At 42.4% G+C, this 17,388-nt stretch overlaps 1 protein-coding gene across 4 annotated transcripts in view; it reads left to right on the top strand.

Moving 5' to 3' along the window:
• NEDD4L (NEDD4 like E3 ubiquitin protein ligase) overlaps positions 1 to 17,388 on the top strand; it is a 358,858-nt gene that overhangs the window by 287,842 nt on the left and 53,628 nt on the right. For 2 of the 4 annotated variants that reach the window (XM_060118688.1, XM_060118690.1), the window contains 6 exons: positions 2,785 to 2,917; positions 4,068 to 4,244; positions 6,709 to 6,783; positions 13,441 to 13,572; positions 14,074 to 14,193; positions 15,235 to 15,432. In XM_060118688.1, coding sequence (XP_059974671.1) covers positions 2,785 to 2,917; positions 4,068 to 4,244; positions 6,709 to 6,783; positions 13,441 to 13,572; positions 14,074 to 14,193; positions 15,235 to 15,432 — 835 coding nt within the window. Of the gene's footprint in view, positions 1 to 2,784; positions 2,918 to 4,067; positions 4,245 to 6,708; positions 6,784 to 8,414; positions 8,475 to 13,440; positions 13,573 to 14,073; positions 14,194 to 15,234; positions 15,433 to 17,388 lie in introns of all 4 variants that reach the window. The other 2 variants (XM_060118687.1, XM_060118689.1) reach the window with 2 other exon arrangements.

Genomic DNA, 17,388 nt, shown 5'->3' on the forward strand with positions numbered 1-17,388 from the left:
ATCCGATTTAAATGTAAACTGTAAACATTTTACTGTTAAAAGCACAAGTTTAAAATCATGAAGGAATTGCATTAAGACCATAGATGAACTTGTTAGACTCAGAACACTTACTTTAACTCTTTTCAGTACTTCTCTTTCTAAACCACTTTGGCCGTCTCCCATCTTAGCAGTAATTTAATCTATCTTAATGACTCCGGTCATCATGAGTCACTGATGTATATGAAAGTAAATGATCAGACACACTGATCTTAATTGGCACTGAATTTGATAAATTTATGGGTTTTCTTCTCTTTATTAATTTGTATATTTCCCATGAAAGTCAAATGAAGACTATATATGTGAAATTAATGACTGAAGCACATTGAAAGAGCCACTTCTTAAATTTTTTCCCTGCCCCCAATAAAATCATGTTTCTGTTTTAATTTGCCAGCTCAGACATATTTTTAAATGTTCATCTTCCTATTAGTGACCATTTAAACTTCCTGTCAGTTTCAACAGCCCTCTCGTTTAATTGCTTATTTAAGGGCAAAGGCCTTCCTTGTATGAACATTTTCATTTTATCACTAAAGACCATAAAAAAGCCCAGGGTTGGAATTTCAGAATCAGAGATATCTTTCTTCTTTATGCTATTTAGTTGTTTCTGGTTCACACTGATTACTAATTATTCAAGCATGTTGGATAAGGAGGATTAGCATAATTGATTTTAAATGCTCCTTTAAAAAAAATAAGTCCTTCCAGAGTAATGGAATTTTTATATTCTTCTGAGAGATAGAAAATGCAAACATAGCAATATTAAAGCCTTATTCTTTTCAACCTCTCCGAAATCCCTGTAACAATTCAAGTGTGTGTTATAACCCAGAACACACATTTGGTATTGACTAAGTGACACCTGACATTTCAAGTGAAGATTTAAAATTTTGATGAAACTTTTATATATACAATATTTTTCAGTAAGGCCAGTCATTATAAAGTGAAATTGAATTGAATGTCCTATAAAAATCACGGCAGCAGTATAAAATCACAAAGACAATATTATATTTTCTAACATATCCAAGAGAGTGTTATTTTTTATCATCCTGTTTTGGTGGTTTCAGAAATTGTGTTAGTATACTTGTGTGTCCCTTGATTTTAATTAGTTTCTCTATGGCCTTATGCGATTTTTTTCTGAGGAGTCCTCTGCCTAACGTACTATTTTTAGTCCAGTTATAGTTTAATACAACTATAAAATATGCAAAATGTATATTTCTGTTAGGTTTTAAAAATTGGTATATTGGGCAGTAAAACTTCATTCAGATCTTAATAACAAGAGTTTTTATTTTAATGTGGATTAAAGAAAGGTAACCTTCATAGTGTCCCTTTACCAGTAAAGCTAAAAAATGTAAAGATTTTTGGTGGAAATATTCAGACTCTCTTGGAAACTGGCTTTAAAGAGTCACCTGTTTATTTGCAAACAGTGCTGCTTATTGCAGACCATTCACTGTTACAGGGGCCCAGCATGTTCTTTGGGGGAAATATAGGAAAATAGTATAAGTTAGCTTGAGAGTCATTAGAATGTTTTAAAACTTATGTTTTAGGAAGAGTCTATAATGAGGGTCCTTGATTGATACAGGATTTCATTTAGTCTGAAATAATGTTTTCAAATATTTTGAAATATTAATTTGCAGCATCATTTTTTTTTTTTTTTTTTTTTTTTTGCTGTACGCCGGCCTCTCACTGCTGTGGCCTCTCCCATCACGGAGCACAGGCTCCGGACGCGCAGGCTCAGCAACCATGGCTCACGGGCCCAGCCGCTCCGCGGCATGTGGGATCTTCCCAAACTGGGGCACGAACCCATGTCCCATGCACCAGCAGGCGGACTCTCAACCACTGCGCCACCAGGGAAGCCCTGCAGCGTCATTTTTTAACTGAATATGGTGTCTTATTGAAAGAGTCTGTAAGGGTTTTCTCTGAAAAACATTTTGACATTTAAACTTCTACTCTAAAAGCCTCCAAGTAGTATTTCTCCCAAAGGAGAATTGCCTGTAATTTAGTGCAAAAGTTTTCAAGATTGACTCAATGCTTTTCACATCCTGAATTAAGAGAGTTACATGACGCCCCCCCCCCCCCCAGTAAAAAAGAGACTATGAAGTTGCAGCGTTCCTCAAATCCCAGTTGATTTGGGAGGTTATTGCCTGATGTTTGTGAATTTTAAAAAGGAGTTTAACGGGGAGAAATGCAGTGTCATGCTTCTGAGAGTCTGTCAGAATGAGATCCTCAGAGGCCGAAGAAGTTCACGTTGGGTCAGGAGCATTTCCCTCCAGACCCCAGCTTTGAGTTGGTACTATTTGTACTCATTGGTTAATTGTTGGTGACCAGAAGTTGCAGCCCTGTCATTGCTGGACTCCTAGAGAGGGCTCACCACGGACTGGCCATGAGTGTGAGCTCACCTGTCACCTCTCCTTCAAGAGGCCTCCCTTGTCACCGGGGCAGATGGATGGAGGACTTTGATTTCTTTTCTTTCTTAAACACTAAAGTACATGCTGCAGTATATGCGTGAAAGATACTCAGAAATACTGGGACAGATGCATTTAAAGACTGTATTTCAATGAAAGGGACCGAGGAGAATGCTTTAGCCAAGAGATGGTGGCAGATTCTCCCGCTGAACGGCCAGCTGATTGTCAGTGTTGCGCGTGAGAGCACTGACGCGGTATTGGGTGCCAGGCCCTTGGTGGGGGTCGGCTGGTGTTGAAGTGCCCGGTGTCAGTACCGGCCCTCCTGACTCCCACCCTCACCCCGCGCTCCCAGGGATGTGTCCTCCGAGTCCGACAGCAACATCCGGCAGATCAACCAGGAGGCAGCGCATCGGCGCTTCCGCTCACGCAGACACATCAGCGAGGATCTGGAGGTGGACCCCAGCGAGGGCGGAGACGGCCCTGAGGTAGGACTTCCTGCTCTGGCGGCACACTCCCTGGAGCGCCTCCTGGCCGTGCTCTCCAGGCTGATCCTGTGTCGTAATTTCTTGTCTCAGTAGATCTGTGTAAAAAGGGAGGATCATGGTCTCGTGGCTGATGGTGGACCATCGGGATATTTAGTAACTTAGAAAGTGCTGACAAAAGCCATCTTTGATGAGTACACATAGTTTACATTACTACAAAAGGGAATGACATTATTTTTAGCATGGAAATCTTAAGATGTTTTCACTTTATGCTTTATTTTTCCCCAGAGTCTAACCATCTCTTGTTAAATGGCAGCATGGTTATCATCTTGGAGCAGTTGAAGTAGCCCTGTAACTTGTTTGGGTACCAAATACAAGTTTTTACTGAGTAATTTTGACATAGTGAAAGAGATTTGTTACCAAGAAAACAGAAATTTGGGTGAACAGAAATGTTCATAAGTTTACCCTTAAATGCTTATGGTAAATGACTGGGGAAGAATATATATAAATTGAACAGCAGATTAGCAAGGCAGCAAACCATAACTTCCATGCTGCCTTAACAACTCTGTTTACTTATTAGAAATCCATTCTTTTTAAACACTGCATTAGGAAGATCATTCACAAAATGTTCCAGTGATCAAAATTAGAAAAGCAACATGAATGATGCTGTAATAAATTCACTAAAAGTTACTTTATACCAGGGCTTACTTACAGCTTATAGCATCTCTGCTGTTTTCATTGTGAATCCTCAACGGTTAGAGTAAAAGGCAATTCACGAAAATCATAAACAAATTCCTGAGAATATTTTTTTAACCCATGCAGGTAGTATCAAGTGCTAGAAGCAAAGCACTGCTCAGAGAGGCACTATGACAAAGGGGCTAAGAGCACAGACCCTGGGACCAGGCTTCCTTGGCTCAAGTCCTGACCCCACCACTTCCTAGCTCTGTTACCTTGAGCAAGCTATTCCCTCTGCTTCAGTGTCCGCATCTGTTAATCAGGGTAGTCTTTATTTCCCTATGGATCCTGAGAATGTCGTGTGCCTCCTGAGTGCTCAGTAAATGTGAATTACAGTTATCATAAGGGTTATTACTGGGACGGGGAATGAGAAGGTCCCTCGTCCTAGCAGTTACCACAGCGTCTTGTTCCTTGGTAGCCCTGGGAGACCATTTCGGAAGAAGTGAGCATCAGTGGAGATTCCCTCAGCCTGGCGCTGCCTCCACCACCCGCCTCGCCTGTGTCTCGGACCAGCCCCCAGGAGCTGTCTGAGGAGCTGAGCAGACGGCTTCAGATCACTCCGGACTCCAATGGGGAGCAGTTTGGTTCTTTGATTGTAAGTAATAGTCTTGTCTTCTGGCTCCCAGATAACTCTGACATTTTCCAAAGTTCCTCCTTCCCTAGGAGAAGCAGGACTATACCAAAATTAGCCCAAGCAGGTGAAAATCTTTCTTGATTCATAAAAAACTCAAATCTATGACTTGTGTTTCATCAGCTTTAACCTTGTAGAATTTCTTTTCCCAGCCAAAGGTTCATGAAGAGTACCTTTGTCATAAAGGTGGTGTGCACACTGGGACCTGGGAGACATTGGGTCTCCAGGTTAATCCTCTTACGTCATACTCTGTGTGCTTTATCATCCTCGTTTCACAGATGAAGACATGATTTTAAGTGACCCATCCAAGACAAGGTTAGAACAGGAGATAGAAGACATCTCCCAAGTCCCAGAGTACCAATCCTTGAGAAAGGTGGTGAAATTGTGACACTGTCACCAGGGTAGCATTTGAACTTGGGTTCTTAGCCATCAGGGAAATTCATTGTAGATGCTTCAGGTGGGGCTAAGCCCCAATGAGAAGCAACAGAATCAGCCATGAAGACATCTGTGTTTGACAACACAAAGCTTTGCAGAAAAAGCCCACAGAAAATTCCTGCTCGTGCATAAAATTGAGAAGCAGTGCAGTTTCGGTGTCTCTTGAGAAATTGAACCTACAGATGTACTGTAGTAAATGATGGTCGTCCCTCTGCTGAAAATGGCATCCTAGAAAAATAGTCATCATTACAGCCATATCAAATGTAAATGAATAGGAGGACTACATAAAATGTAAAAGCCAGTAAGTACTCACAAAATTGTTACTCCTTCAGTTATGTGTTTTTGTTTTAAAAGACACCATTGGCCCATATCATGAGTTGCACCGATTACTCAGTTAATGTGTTTTTGTATTAAAATTCTATGAATGTCCTTCAGAAAGAGAAATATCACTGAGACGAAAATTTAGTACTATAGAGGCAGGAAAAAAAGGAGTTTGCATATATGGGGTATTTGAATTGATAAAACTGTTGCTATGGAAACAACATAAGCAAGGAAACCATATATTTAAAACACTACGAAAGGAAGTAAGTACTGCCAGAAGCATAGCAGTGGTATACCTTTAGTGTACCAAGTGAAAAGCCATCATTTTAGGCAGCACTGATATTAAGCTATCATCTCTTATTATTTTTATAGGGAGCTTCTGCATTCATTATTCTAGGTTCATAAAATATCTTTAAGATCCAAGTGCAAGTGTCGGAATTATTTTAAGTTCATGTTGAGTCTGGTTCAACTATTACATAACAGTGCCTAGGAAAGAGAGGGGTAGGGGAGTAGGGGGTTCTTCTCCAGTTTTGCTTGTCAAGGTCACTCTGTCTTCAAGGACAGCAGCATGAACTTTTACTAAAGGATGAATCCTTCATGCTAACCGTTGTGAGAAGACTTGAAAAGCTTCCCATTTGCTGCCTCAGAGCCTGTCTTGGACCTAACCCCATTTTCCTGATTGCAAAATATTAAAAGTGAGCAAATGCTACAGATTTGTCCCGTGTACAGACCTGTTGCTAATTAGACCCCTGCCTTGTGTGTGTGTGACCTGTTGCTGATCTGTGGTCTTTTTTTTTTTTAACCATATAGATTAATACAAACAAGTGAGAGGAACATATTATACATTACACTCTAGATTTTTTTTTTTTAGATTAACCATACCTATTTTCCTTCATTCCTGTTCTGTACAACTTCTGAACTCCATTCAGAAGCTGAAGGTATAAATACCTAACCCTTCAGAAGTAGCCGAAGATTATATTTGAGTTCCCCTGGAAATAGAATCCAACTGATTCTTTGTCATTGGTCACAGTAGTCAATAAATGTTTAATAACTGTATGTCAGTATCTCTTCCTCTATTCGTGTTCCACTAGAATTTACCCAGAGGTTGCGTCTCAAAGCAGAATTCAGGACTTCTAGCTTCTTTTTTCCATTATTAGAGCAGCACTCGAATGTTATCTGTGGAGTCCCCTTTCCTGTTTTGGCCTCTTTTTTTTTTTTTTTTTTTTTTTTTTTTTTTTGCTGTATGCGGGCCTCTCACCGTTGTGGCCTCTCCCATTGCAGAGCACAGGCTCCGGACGCGCGGGCTCAGCGGCCATGGCTCACGGGCCCAGCCGCTCCGCGGCATGTGGGATCTTCCCGGACCGGGGCACGAACCCGTGTCCCCTGCATCGGCAGGCAGACCCTCAACCACTGCGCCACCAGGGAAGCCCTTGGCCTCTTATTTTTAATGTTATTTCTATCCCATCTGCTTAAGACACTTGAAAATGACAGTGGAAGATCCTTGACTCCTTAAAAGATGACTCTCGTTACCCCGAAAAGATGGTGTTTCATTTAATTACCTTCTAATATTAAAGAGCAGTGACTAGGCTTGAGTGATATATTTTTTAAACCAGTGAAACTCGTTTCTCAGAATATGTGTCCCTGATGCTCCGCGTCCTTTCCTCCCCTTCAGCAGAGAGAACCTTCCTCGAGGTTGAGGTCCTGCAGTGTCACCGACGCAGTCGCAGAGCAGGCTCATCTGCCGCCGGTAACCCATGCTCATTTCCAGCCATCAACTGGCTCTTTGGGCTTTTATTTAAAATCATCTGGGCTACTGAGGAAGAGTTTTTCCTGTGCAAATCCATTTACCATATACGTAAGACATTAAAATGTCCTAGCAAATTGCCCAAGGAGAGTGAATTTCCAATACGAAGAGTTGTTATTGTCACCAAAGTCTCTGAAATGCTAAAAACTCCTTTGTTTTGCTTTTCCATCCAAATTAATACCAATTCTGATGTGCTTACTTGACCTAAACACTAACAATTCCTTTTTTAAAAACTTCATTTGGTCCCTGAAGCTGTGTTTGTATCTCAAGAACATAGGAAGAACTCTTCTGGGTGGGCAGCAAGAAGTCCTTTCCATTACTAATGGCCTAAACTCTTAACCCACAAAGCCTCTGTGCCGTCTCTTTAAAGGCAGCTCTACTGACTCAATATATAATTTGTTCCCACTATAATTCCCGCTTTCCCACAATTTTCATAACTAGCAGGAAATATAGAAGTGTAAAGGGTATTTAATAATATAGGACATAAACAAAAATGAATATTCTGATTGGAAAGCAGACCAGAACTGCTTTGGGAGATGTTTAATAAACACATTAAAAGTAAATTTTATGTAAATTTGTTTCTTGTTTTGGAGGAGAAAACATTATGTGGTTTCAGCATGCTTAACTGGATGTTTGACCTTGACCAATTTTTTTTATTACGACAAATCCTTGGTCATTGGTAGTGCTTGTTTATTGCATATGAAATTGTTTGCAATGAAGTGATCATTGTTTATTGCATATAAAATTGAAGAAGGGAAAGAAAGATTGCACTTAACAGGTTTCGCAATCATGGTGTCTTCCCTGTTGTGTACATTTTTGCTCAACTTCAAAGGACCTTTTTTGCCTAGGCTTTAAGTCTTTTATGTTTACAGAATGAATAGTACATTAGTCAACTGAGTAATCAACATAATAGATGCGTTGTGGCATACATGGAAAGGGCTGGTAGGTCAGAAGCTTGACAAGAGCATCCTTTCTGGGATGCAGTACAGGCCTCCCCCAAAACAGAACAATCAGCTGTGATGGACTAGTGGGATACTCTTCACATGATTCTGTGATTTTCCTTGATGAATTAATGGTGCTTTCTCTCCTTTTCAAAAATCAGTGTCAGTTTTATTGGCCAAAAGAGCTCACTTCCCTGAAAACTGATGATTCTTCCCTCTTTCCTTGTGCTCTGTGAAGCTGTGAACTCACTGATCACCAGTGGCCTCTTACCTGAATTTCTGAGTTTGACAGATTTAATCATCTGCTAATTATTTAACAGTGGGGGCACAATAGTGGTGCTTTCCTTTTTTTTTTTTTTTTTCATAAGACATCTCACATTGTTGAGGTTGTCAGTTCATCGTTTACCCAGATCAGGGCTGCACCCTGAGCCTTCTCTGGATGGGAGGGTGATCCTGTTCCTCTTTTCCTTCTGGTCATCAGTGGTTGCTCAACTTTATTTGGACCGGGTGGATTGCAGAGATTTTGATTCATGTCACCTGCCTTCCTGACTGCAGCAGCACTGATTCTTGATTCAATAAGCAATGGGTGGTCTCCCGAAATGCATTTCACTGATGTAAATTATCATTTAACAGCCCAGTGCCCCAGCTGGGAGAGCACGTTCTTCAACTGTCACGGGTGGTGAGGCTCCAACGGTAATGATACCCTCGTTCAGACATTAATGGCAAAACTGTGGGTTAGTTTTAATATTTGGGGTAATGGTGACTCTACACTTTTTTCTTCTTCTTTGATAAGAACAGCTTCTGATGTGCCACAGAGCTGCATGCTTCTTATTTTAAACCTCTCACTTTCACGCTGTTGGAAGGTACTGGGTAAAACGAATTGATTTTTAGTCCCGTATAGTTTTATGAGGAATACTGTCAAGCTTTGTTTAAAGTGCATTTTAATCTGAACATGTAGAGTCTATTTCTGCCTTTTAGTGTTTGTACTCCTGATAAGCTTTTCCCGTGTGTTTAGAAGACTTGGGTAAAATATTTCGGTTGGAGGAGAATCAAGGAAGCCACAGGAATTGCATGCAATTATACATGTGAATTTTCAGTTATACATTTCCTGTACCACGTTTCAAAGGCTGGGTTAGATTTTTTGTATCACAAGCATGAACCAGTGACCTTTCTCTGCTTCCAGGGGCCCCTACTCACAGGTTCACAGGTATGAACAAGGGTTCGTATAATTTAGGAGGAGAGAGGAAAGAGTATAATTAAGAAATTGAAAAGATCTAGAAAAATGGTCTTTTTAAGCCAAGTATCTGTTATTCTTATTACTCATTATTCTAAGTAATTTCTACTATTCATGTTTGTGGGTAACTTGGACGACTGTGTACTTTAGTTGCCTGTTTTCTCCTTGATCCCTAAAGACAGGCTAGTTTATAGTTTATGCTTGGAGCTGCTATAGCTATTTGAAGAATTTTCCTTACTGTTTTAACTTTGTATGTTTGTTGTAACTGCTTATTACTGGGGAACACCTTTAAATACATATACGATTGCTGATTCCCTGCAAGATGTTGATTTAAAGGAACAATTTGGTTATATTGTTAGAATTTACTACTCAGCATTGTACACTGGAAAATCTAAGTGGCAGTCTGCAAAAATCAGCCCAGTGTAAGGTATTGAGCTGCAGTGGAGGGCTTGTGTTGGGTGGGCCAGGCTCAGCCTCCAGTAGAATTCAAGAAAGTTCAAATAAGCTCATATATTTCCTATCGTGCACTAGTCATTTCCATGGCAGTAGAGCTGCGAGGCAGACAAGATCACTTCATGAAATGATTTTAATAGAGTGCAGGGCTGATGAGCATCTACTATCATTTTTGCATTTTGTTGGCCTTGGAACCTGTTGTGAGTGTTGGAGTGTTGCGATAGCTGATGATATTAAACGACAGGGTAAACTGAATTATGCTCGTCCTGGGTTCCATGGTCAGAATCACCTGGCAGGACGAAGTGATGCATGTGAATGAGCTCCCCGTGGCCCTGCCACTGTGCTTTTCTTCTTGCCTGTGCTCTCTCCCTCCCCCAGCAATGAATTAAAAATAGGAATTTGGTTTTGTTTTCTATTTTCAAAGACTGGGTAGTAATATTTCCTAAATGTTTTATCTGCTCTCATGTTTTCTACGTACCTGGTCATCTTTCACCTGGAATAAGCAAACTTACCTTATGGCTGCATTAGAAATTATCACGTCTATTTCTTTTGCACCCTCACCATCCCTCGTGATGAATAGCCTTTACTTCTGCTTTTCCAGTTCCATCTCCTACCATGTGTTTTCCCCTCTTTTACACCTTCTCCCTGTCAGCCGCAACACTGAAGTGTGCTGTGTCATCCTGGAGCTACCCTGGGACTCCCCATCCCACTCCTTCCTCTGTGCTCTCATAAACATACACGTGGATGCATGCGTGCGCACATACACATGCGTGCACACACACACACACACACAAGTGGGATCTCATATACGTATTAGTTATTAACTTGATATTATTCACTTGTGGTCATTTTTCGGGACATATTAATTATTACATAGTGATATCACAGTGATGTGAGTGCACCACAGTTTATATAATTTTCCCACATCGATGACCGTTCAGCCTCCACCCCCTGGGCACTGCTCACCATGTGGCTTTATTAACCATCCTGGTGTTGCTCTCTTTCCGTGGTAGTGCTTTTATTTCTATAGTATAATGAACAAGCCCTGATTCTTATCTGCGGAGCCACAGCCCTTTGACGTATGACAAATAAATACGCACTGGTGCCACTTTCCAGCTGGCTAAGCATGAGCCCTCTCTGAGAGAAAATGAGAGGCATAGCACAGTTTGGGGGTTTTGCTGTATATACCCTAATAATACACTGAGGTAAGAGTGCAGCAGGGTTTGAGTGAATCTTGGAGAATCTGTGATAGCGCCAAACGTTTATCATCTTTAAAAGCATTTTGAAACTTTTACAGCTCCAATGTAATTTTCTTCATTTTAATGAAATAAATGGAGCCACCATGAAGCTGCAGTTAAATGGCTCCTTGGCTTTGTGAAACACGGCGGTAGAATTCAGATGAAAAGCTGTGAAGTGTTAAATTAAGCTGACTGGCCGTTTTCTAACTTGTCTCCTGATTAATTCACATGTTCTTGAGGTGGTAAGGAATGCACGTGTGCAGAAGCACGCGCACTGCACGCACACCGCAGGAGAAGGCTGACGTTGGCTCCAGGGCTGCGCCCCTGCCGTGGTCTGTTCGTAGAAGCTGAGCCCCACCCGCTCCCCAGCTGTGGGAGGTGGTGTTTTGAGTCACAGATGGAGTCATCAGCACAGGTTGTTCTTCATGGTCATTTGGAAAGAACCCTATAAAGGACCATTTTAATAACACCATCTTGCGTAAATGGAACTAGATTGTAGGTTGCCAATTCAATTCTCAGTAGAAGGTAGAAGGAACATTTTCATCAAATTCAGTGTTCTCTACAACACTCCTAGCTTTCCATAAACTGATTAGCCCTATTAACTGTGGCTCTATGAAAGTAACCTGGTTGCTGGAATACTCTGCTGGAACTCAGTCCTGAGATTATCTGTGACACAGCCCAGTTATTTTAGTTGATTAGCCTCCTTGTAAATACCCTTTCCAGAGATACTATAACTGTAAAACTATCCTTAAGGTTTCCAAAATGAAGTTTTCTGAGGGCACATCTAATTGCCTCTCCACAAAAAATAATTCAACGGGGAGGCCGAAAAGCAGCATTTAATATTTAGTATTCCATTCAGCCAAAACATTTTTGGTCCTCATATAAACAAACAGTATGTCAAAGCTTGATAGCATGTACTTGGCCAAAAATACTAATCAACCACTAACTTAGGTTACAGAGTCCATCAGGTCAGCAGAATCCATTGCTGTAGTGCCCAGATAAAAAGTAGCCTGGAAATAGCTCCTTTGTGTTGGTGTCACAGCGAGAGGAGGAGGGTGGAAAGAGCTTTCAGCTGTAGACAAATTCTTCTGTCTTTAATACTCATGGAAGGATCGGGTCTGCATGTTGATGTTTCTTCCACTCTTGTTGTATCCCCACAGCTAGATCCAGGACTGTACCTACTCAGAGCCTTGGAATTGCCATTATGGGGCCTTGGGGACTTTATCTGGAATAATGTCAAGGAAATAGTTGCTGCAGTTTTAGCAGAAAGTTGTCTTTCAGATAAGTACACTTGCCCTTCTGGGTAAATTTGTTTTAGAAATAACCATTAAGGCAGCTGCTTCCTGGTCTGTTTTTCTCTGGAACGTGCACTTTGAGCTCATGAAGTAGGATATTAAGCCTCGTTGCCTGCAGTCCCCAAATTACCTGGCTGCATCCCTGATCTTGCTTTTCAGTTCAAGGTCTTGCAGTGGACTGGGGGACCCTCTTTGCCAAGGTACCTAGTTGGTAAAGAACACGAAAGATGGGATGAGTACAAGGAGAGATTGGGCTAAGAGATTGACATCTTCAGCCTAAACGAGAAAACGGCACCTGGTAAAATGTCTGGAGTTTCAGAAGATCCTAATTAGGGAAGATGGTACCCTAAAAGAAGTGGTTTCCTTTTGTAACCTCACGTAAGAGATTATTCCTGATGTTTGGCCTCTTGTTTCTTTTACGCTCTCCCAAGAGCCTTGGTAGTCATGGTTGGCTTCTTGTTCCTAACCCCTTCCTTAGAGTAGCAGTCCTTTCCCAGCTACAGATCTCATGCGCAGCACCCAGACGTCCAGGACGTCCTGGACGGCACTGGCCTCACACAAACATCCCCTTGCCTCCGTGAGTCTTTGAGACACCCTGCTTTCCAGCAGCTCTCCACCCCGCCTGCATTTCTCAGACTGCTTCTTACAAGCAAAAGCGTCGCAGGAAGCCTTTTGCAATCTACTTTGAACTATCCAACCGTAGTCACTCTGTACTGCACATGTCTCTAAGCCCAGAAGCTACCTGTGCTCCATTCACCCTTTAAGGAGACAAACTCCATATGGGAGGACGGGGGGAAATACAGCCTCAGTTATCACGCTTCTTTGGAATTCTGGCCTCAGATTGCCAGGTGGCATCCCGGGCTGGAATAGTTGAGATATTCTGGTCAGTCACTAGTGTGAAAGCAGGCCCCGTAGAGAACAGACTCTGTGTGTGTGTGTCCCCCCGTGCCGAAAGCTATGTAGTGTAAGGGCCCTAAGCTGGTGAAGAATTTAGGAATAAGCTAGGGGAACATCCCTGTGACAGCTAGATTGAGGAAAAAATATTCAGGGCATCCGTCTCAGAGTCGGTAACATGTAACAATTTGATATCACTTTTAGGCTCTATGTGGTTTGACAGTAAAACGCAGCAACTAAAATGAATTGTCATATTATTCTCTTTCCTTATGATCACGTTGGCAGCAACCCTTTATGTTGAAGGCTGCATGGCCTGGAACTGAGTTTTGTAAGATTTTGACCCTGTGGCTCATGTAGAAGTTCATTTCACAGTAGGTTTAAAGCTATTGGAAACCTGTTGCTGTTTTCCAGGCACTCATGTTTTCGGTACCATTGAATTAACTCACTTTGTCTAGCACAAATAATTCTGGGTATGTATTACTTTATTAAGTTGATCAGAAAACAAATGCAAGATATTAAATAATAATGATTTCTTACACAAACAGCCATCAGTGGCCTATGTACATACCACGCCGGGCCTACCTTCAGGCTGGGAAGAGAGAAAAGATGCTAAGGGACGCACATACTATGTCAATCATAACAATCGAACCACAACTTGGACTCGACCTATCATGCAGGTATGCAGATTGCCACACAGCTTATAGTCACAGGCAGTAGAAGCCAAAACGTACGCGAACCCCACGTTCCTGATGTTTATGTGTTGTTCTGAAGAACCCATGTTTAAGAAAATTCTTCTTGCAAGTGCATTCCTTTTAAACATAATATTTGCCCTGAGGAAGAATTGGGGCCCTGAATCAGTCTCCCCCCTAAATGGTCCATTTTAAAAATGTGACGGGAAAGATAATTTCAAAGTAAGAGCCTGCTTATTACAATGGGTAGCATCCCTCCGAACCCCCTTTTTTTCTGAGGCTGGTTTTTATGCCGGCCGGTGATTCATTTTTATTTCCTTGGAGTGTGTTTCCCCGTCCTTCCCCCCATTATTATGCGTAGTCATTTCCTCCATGCTTTCAACAGGCCAGACCTCTCATCACCGCTGGCTGTGTTGTTGGGTCCACACTCCCGTCACGCGCGCAGGGAGAGCCTCACACGAAGCTAACTTGTGTTTGCCTCCAACGTAGCTTGCAGAAGACGGTGCATCCGGATCCGCCACAAACAGTAACAACCATCTAATCGAGCCTCAGATCCGCCGGCCTCGTAGCCTCAGTTCGCCAACAGTAACTTTATCTGCCCCACTGGAGGTGAGAAGGCTCCGTCATCTAACTGGGGTCACATCTATCCCGTGGCTTCTCCTCATTCTCTCTTCTCTCTGAACTGGGACTTGGGTTTTGCGGCCACCTTCCTCTCTGATACTCAGTCGCTGTGTTGGCGGTGCGGGGTGTCCTTGTGCAGCTCACTCCATGCTTCCCATCCCTGCGCTCACCTGATTCTCATTCTCATTGGGCTGAGGCCATGGTGGCTTGTACTGGACACGGGCTCCTCTTTTCAGAACTTTCTCCATTCGTGTTGTGTTTCACTCCTTACTGCCTGTCACCTCATGAGACTCGCATAATAACTCGTATTGGTTCAAATACCAATGCTTACGTTGGGTTTTTAAACTCAATAGCTGTTACTTTGATCTGTTTTTCTTTTCGACCCTAAGGTCTTCCATTGTATCAGCCTCCGTGTTTCTGATGCCTGTTTGCATCTCTCAGTCACTGCTGGGCATCTGCTTTGCGCCCTCCTAACATCACAAATACCAGAGACTAAACCTTTGAAGTTCTAAACGTGACTGCATCTTAAAGATGGCTGCGGGCTTCTCCATGCCCGGGTTTAAGATGTTGATAAGTGGGAATGGGCGATGTCTCCTCCAGACTGTGATGTAAATGTCCTGGGTAACAGCTATGCAATTCCAGGTGGCTGTCCCCGTTGGTGGAGGTTTTTCTTTTCTGCTCTAAAAATTGCCAGTCCACCTTCGTTAGACTGTGAGCTCATTAAGAGCAGGGGCATGTTCTCCACCTTCTGTACAATCTGCATCCATAATGCTCACTACAGAACAGTATTTTGGGTACGTACCAAGTAGCTATCAAAGGATGGTGGTTATACGTACTTCACATTGTTGTGTGTTTAACCAGGAGATAAACCTTACAGTTAGATTAATTTTCAGAGTAAACCAAGCAGGTTTTTTAGGCGCTTCCCCGTTGTCCCTCTTCAAAGAGGAGCATTCCCTGACCCCCAGGTACATGTTGACCCCTCTGGACTAGCACCTGAGACGACTTCTAATGCTCATTATTATTCCTTAGGGTGCCAAGGATTCACCCATACGTCGGGCTGTGAAAGATACCCTTTCCAATCCACAGTCCCCCCAGCCATCACCTTACAACTCCCCCAAACCACAACACAAAGTCACACAGAGCTTCCTGCCACCCGGCTGGGAAATGAGGATAGCGCCCAACGGCCGGCCCTTCTTCATTGACCATAACACAAAGACTACAACGTGGGTAAGGTCGCTGCGTTTGTTCGGCTCCATTTCCACCCTGACGTCTGGCATTCATTCCTTTATTGCCTTACCCCGTATCCATGGTTCGTGCAGAGACATTTCCTGGCAGTGAAGCACGTCCCCAGAGGGTCTTCTCAGCTTGGTCTAGACTCCGCACGTGGGGGCTGGCGGGGAGCAGGTGACTTACGGGCACAGGCTAATGGCCATCTTTGGTATTGGTGCTTTTCTTCTGAGCACTCCGGGAAAGCTCCAGCTGTGACAATTTTACCGTATATGGAAAAAAAGGGAGTGCTACATATAGCTAGGATTTTGATGTTACTGCTTCCCATCTCAGGATGCTGTAACCTTACTAGGAATTCTGATCTTTTTAGAAGTGATGTTTCTTTGTCACTTTCATTTTGCATCTGTGTTGACATTACCCATCTTGATTTCTATTTGATGTGTCGTTTTAGTTTTTACTGTTTACATCAGATAAGTATTTTATACTCTGTGCTACATTACTTTCTTTTAATTGTGGATCAGGAGGTATACTAAGGACTTTGTAAATTTGATAGCTCTTTTTTGTGAACATCTTATCACAGTTGGTTATTTCTTATCACAGGGCTCTTCCATGTGCCCCCGAATCATTCATGAGAGAGAATCCGTGTATTGTGTTAACCTGAGAAAAATGAGATTAATGAAAAGCACATATGCATATCTTTATATTCCTCTGTTTGCTCTTCATTTCTTCAGGGGAATCAGTGGTGGCTTATTTAATGTAGCATAGAGTTCTTTTAAAAGTCAGTGGTATTTTTCTACTGAGTGATCTCTAGACCGGTGATTAACCTGAAACGCGTCCTCATGTTTCTATTTCTGATGCTACCGAAGGTTTGTTTTCCTTCCTCTCCCTTATATCCCCATCTGATTGTCTGGGTACCGAGTGTAACTCAAGTCTTTCTGTCCTCTGGGCTACTTGCTCAGAACTGATGGTATGTGAAAGCCGGTTGAGTTTTGGTGATTGTCACTGGCCCTAGCTCTGTGGTCTTGGACCAAGAGTGAACACATGCTTTAAATTCCCATTTCTAGTGTTGACACCAAGTATACCCAGTTGAAAGAACAGCAGTATCGTGTTAAGGAAGAGACCTGGACCCAAATGGTCTGGACGGTCACTTACACTCTGCCCGTGGTGTGATGGTAATTCAGTCCCTTGAGAATTGGATTAGATGGCCCAGCAGACTCTCTCAGACCTCATGGATCGTGGTACAATGTGTCTTCACGAGGTCAATCTTAGCATTTGGGGCAGGACTGTGCCTGTTATTTGCAAGACATTTAACATCCTTGGCTTCTGCCACTGCATCCTAATAGACACTGTCGTCCCCCGCACCGACCCCTATCCTAGTGACAACCCAAAAAGCTCCCACGCATTTCCCAACACCCCGTCATGAGAACCACTCCAATTTTGAAGTAAAGGAATAACCCGCCAAGAGAACTTATCATTCAGATCTGGTAACATTCATTTGGTAAACACGTCACTACTGCTAAGGCATATATGATAACATGTAGCTTTGAAGATAAGATTACAGGTTTGTGGCAAGATGAGAGTAAAAGATAGGTCGCTCCTTGGGAAATAGAGTGAGAGAGATTGGTTTGAAAGCCTTTTTTCCCTCATGGACATAGAACCTGTAGCAGTCCTGCTAGTGTACCCATTTCTACTTACTACAGCACTGCTGGGATTTCACTTCCTCAGCCAGGAATGGGAGCTCCAGAAATAGGAGGTAAATATTGTAAAAGTAGCTGGATTAGTGTACGGAGCCACTGTGGCTTGCCAACATAAGCTATGATTTTAGTAATTTGAACTAGCTTAGTAATCAAATCCCCTAACCTTTTCACAGCCTTTCACACCACAACTGCAGTGTAATTGCAGCTGGGCAGATTTTATTTAAAATAGCACCAGCTTTATTTATTGCCTGCATCGGTG

Source organism: Mesoplodon densirostris, chromosome 15 (genome assembly GCF_025265405.1).
Source record: "Mesoplodon densirostris isolate mMesDen1 chromosome 15, mMesDen1 primary haplotype, whole genome shotgun sequence".
Classification (NCBI taxonomy): domain Eukaryota; kingdom Metazoa; phylum Chordata; class Mammalia; order Artiodactyla; family Ziphiidae; genus Mesoplodon; species Mesoplodon densirostris.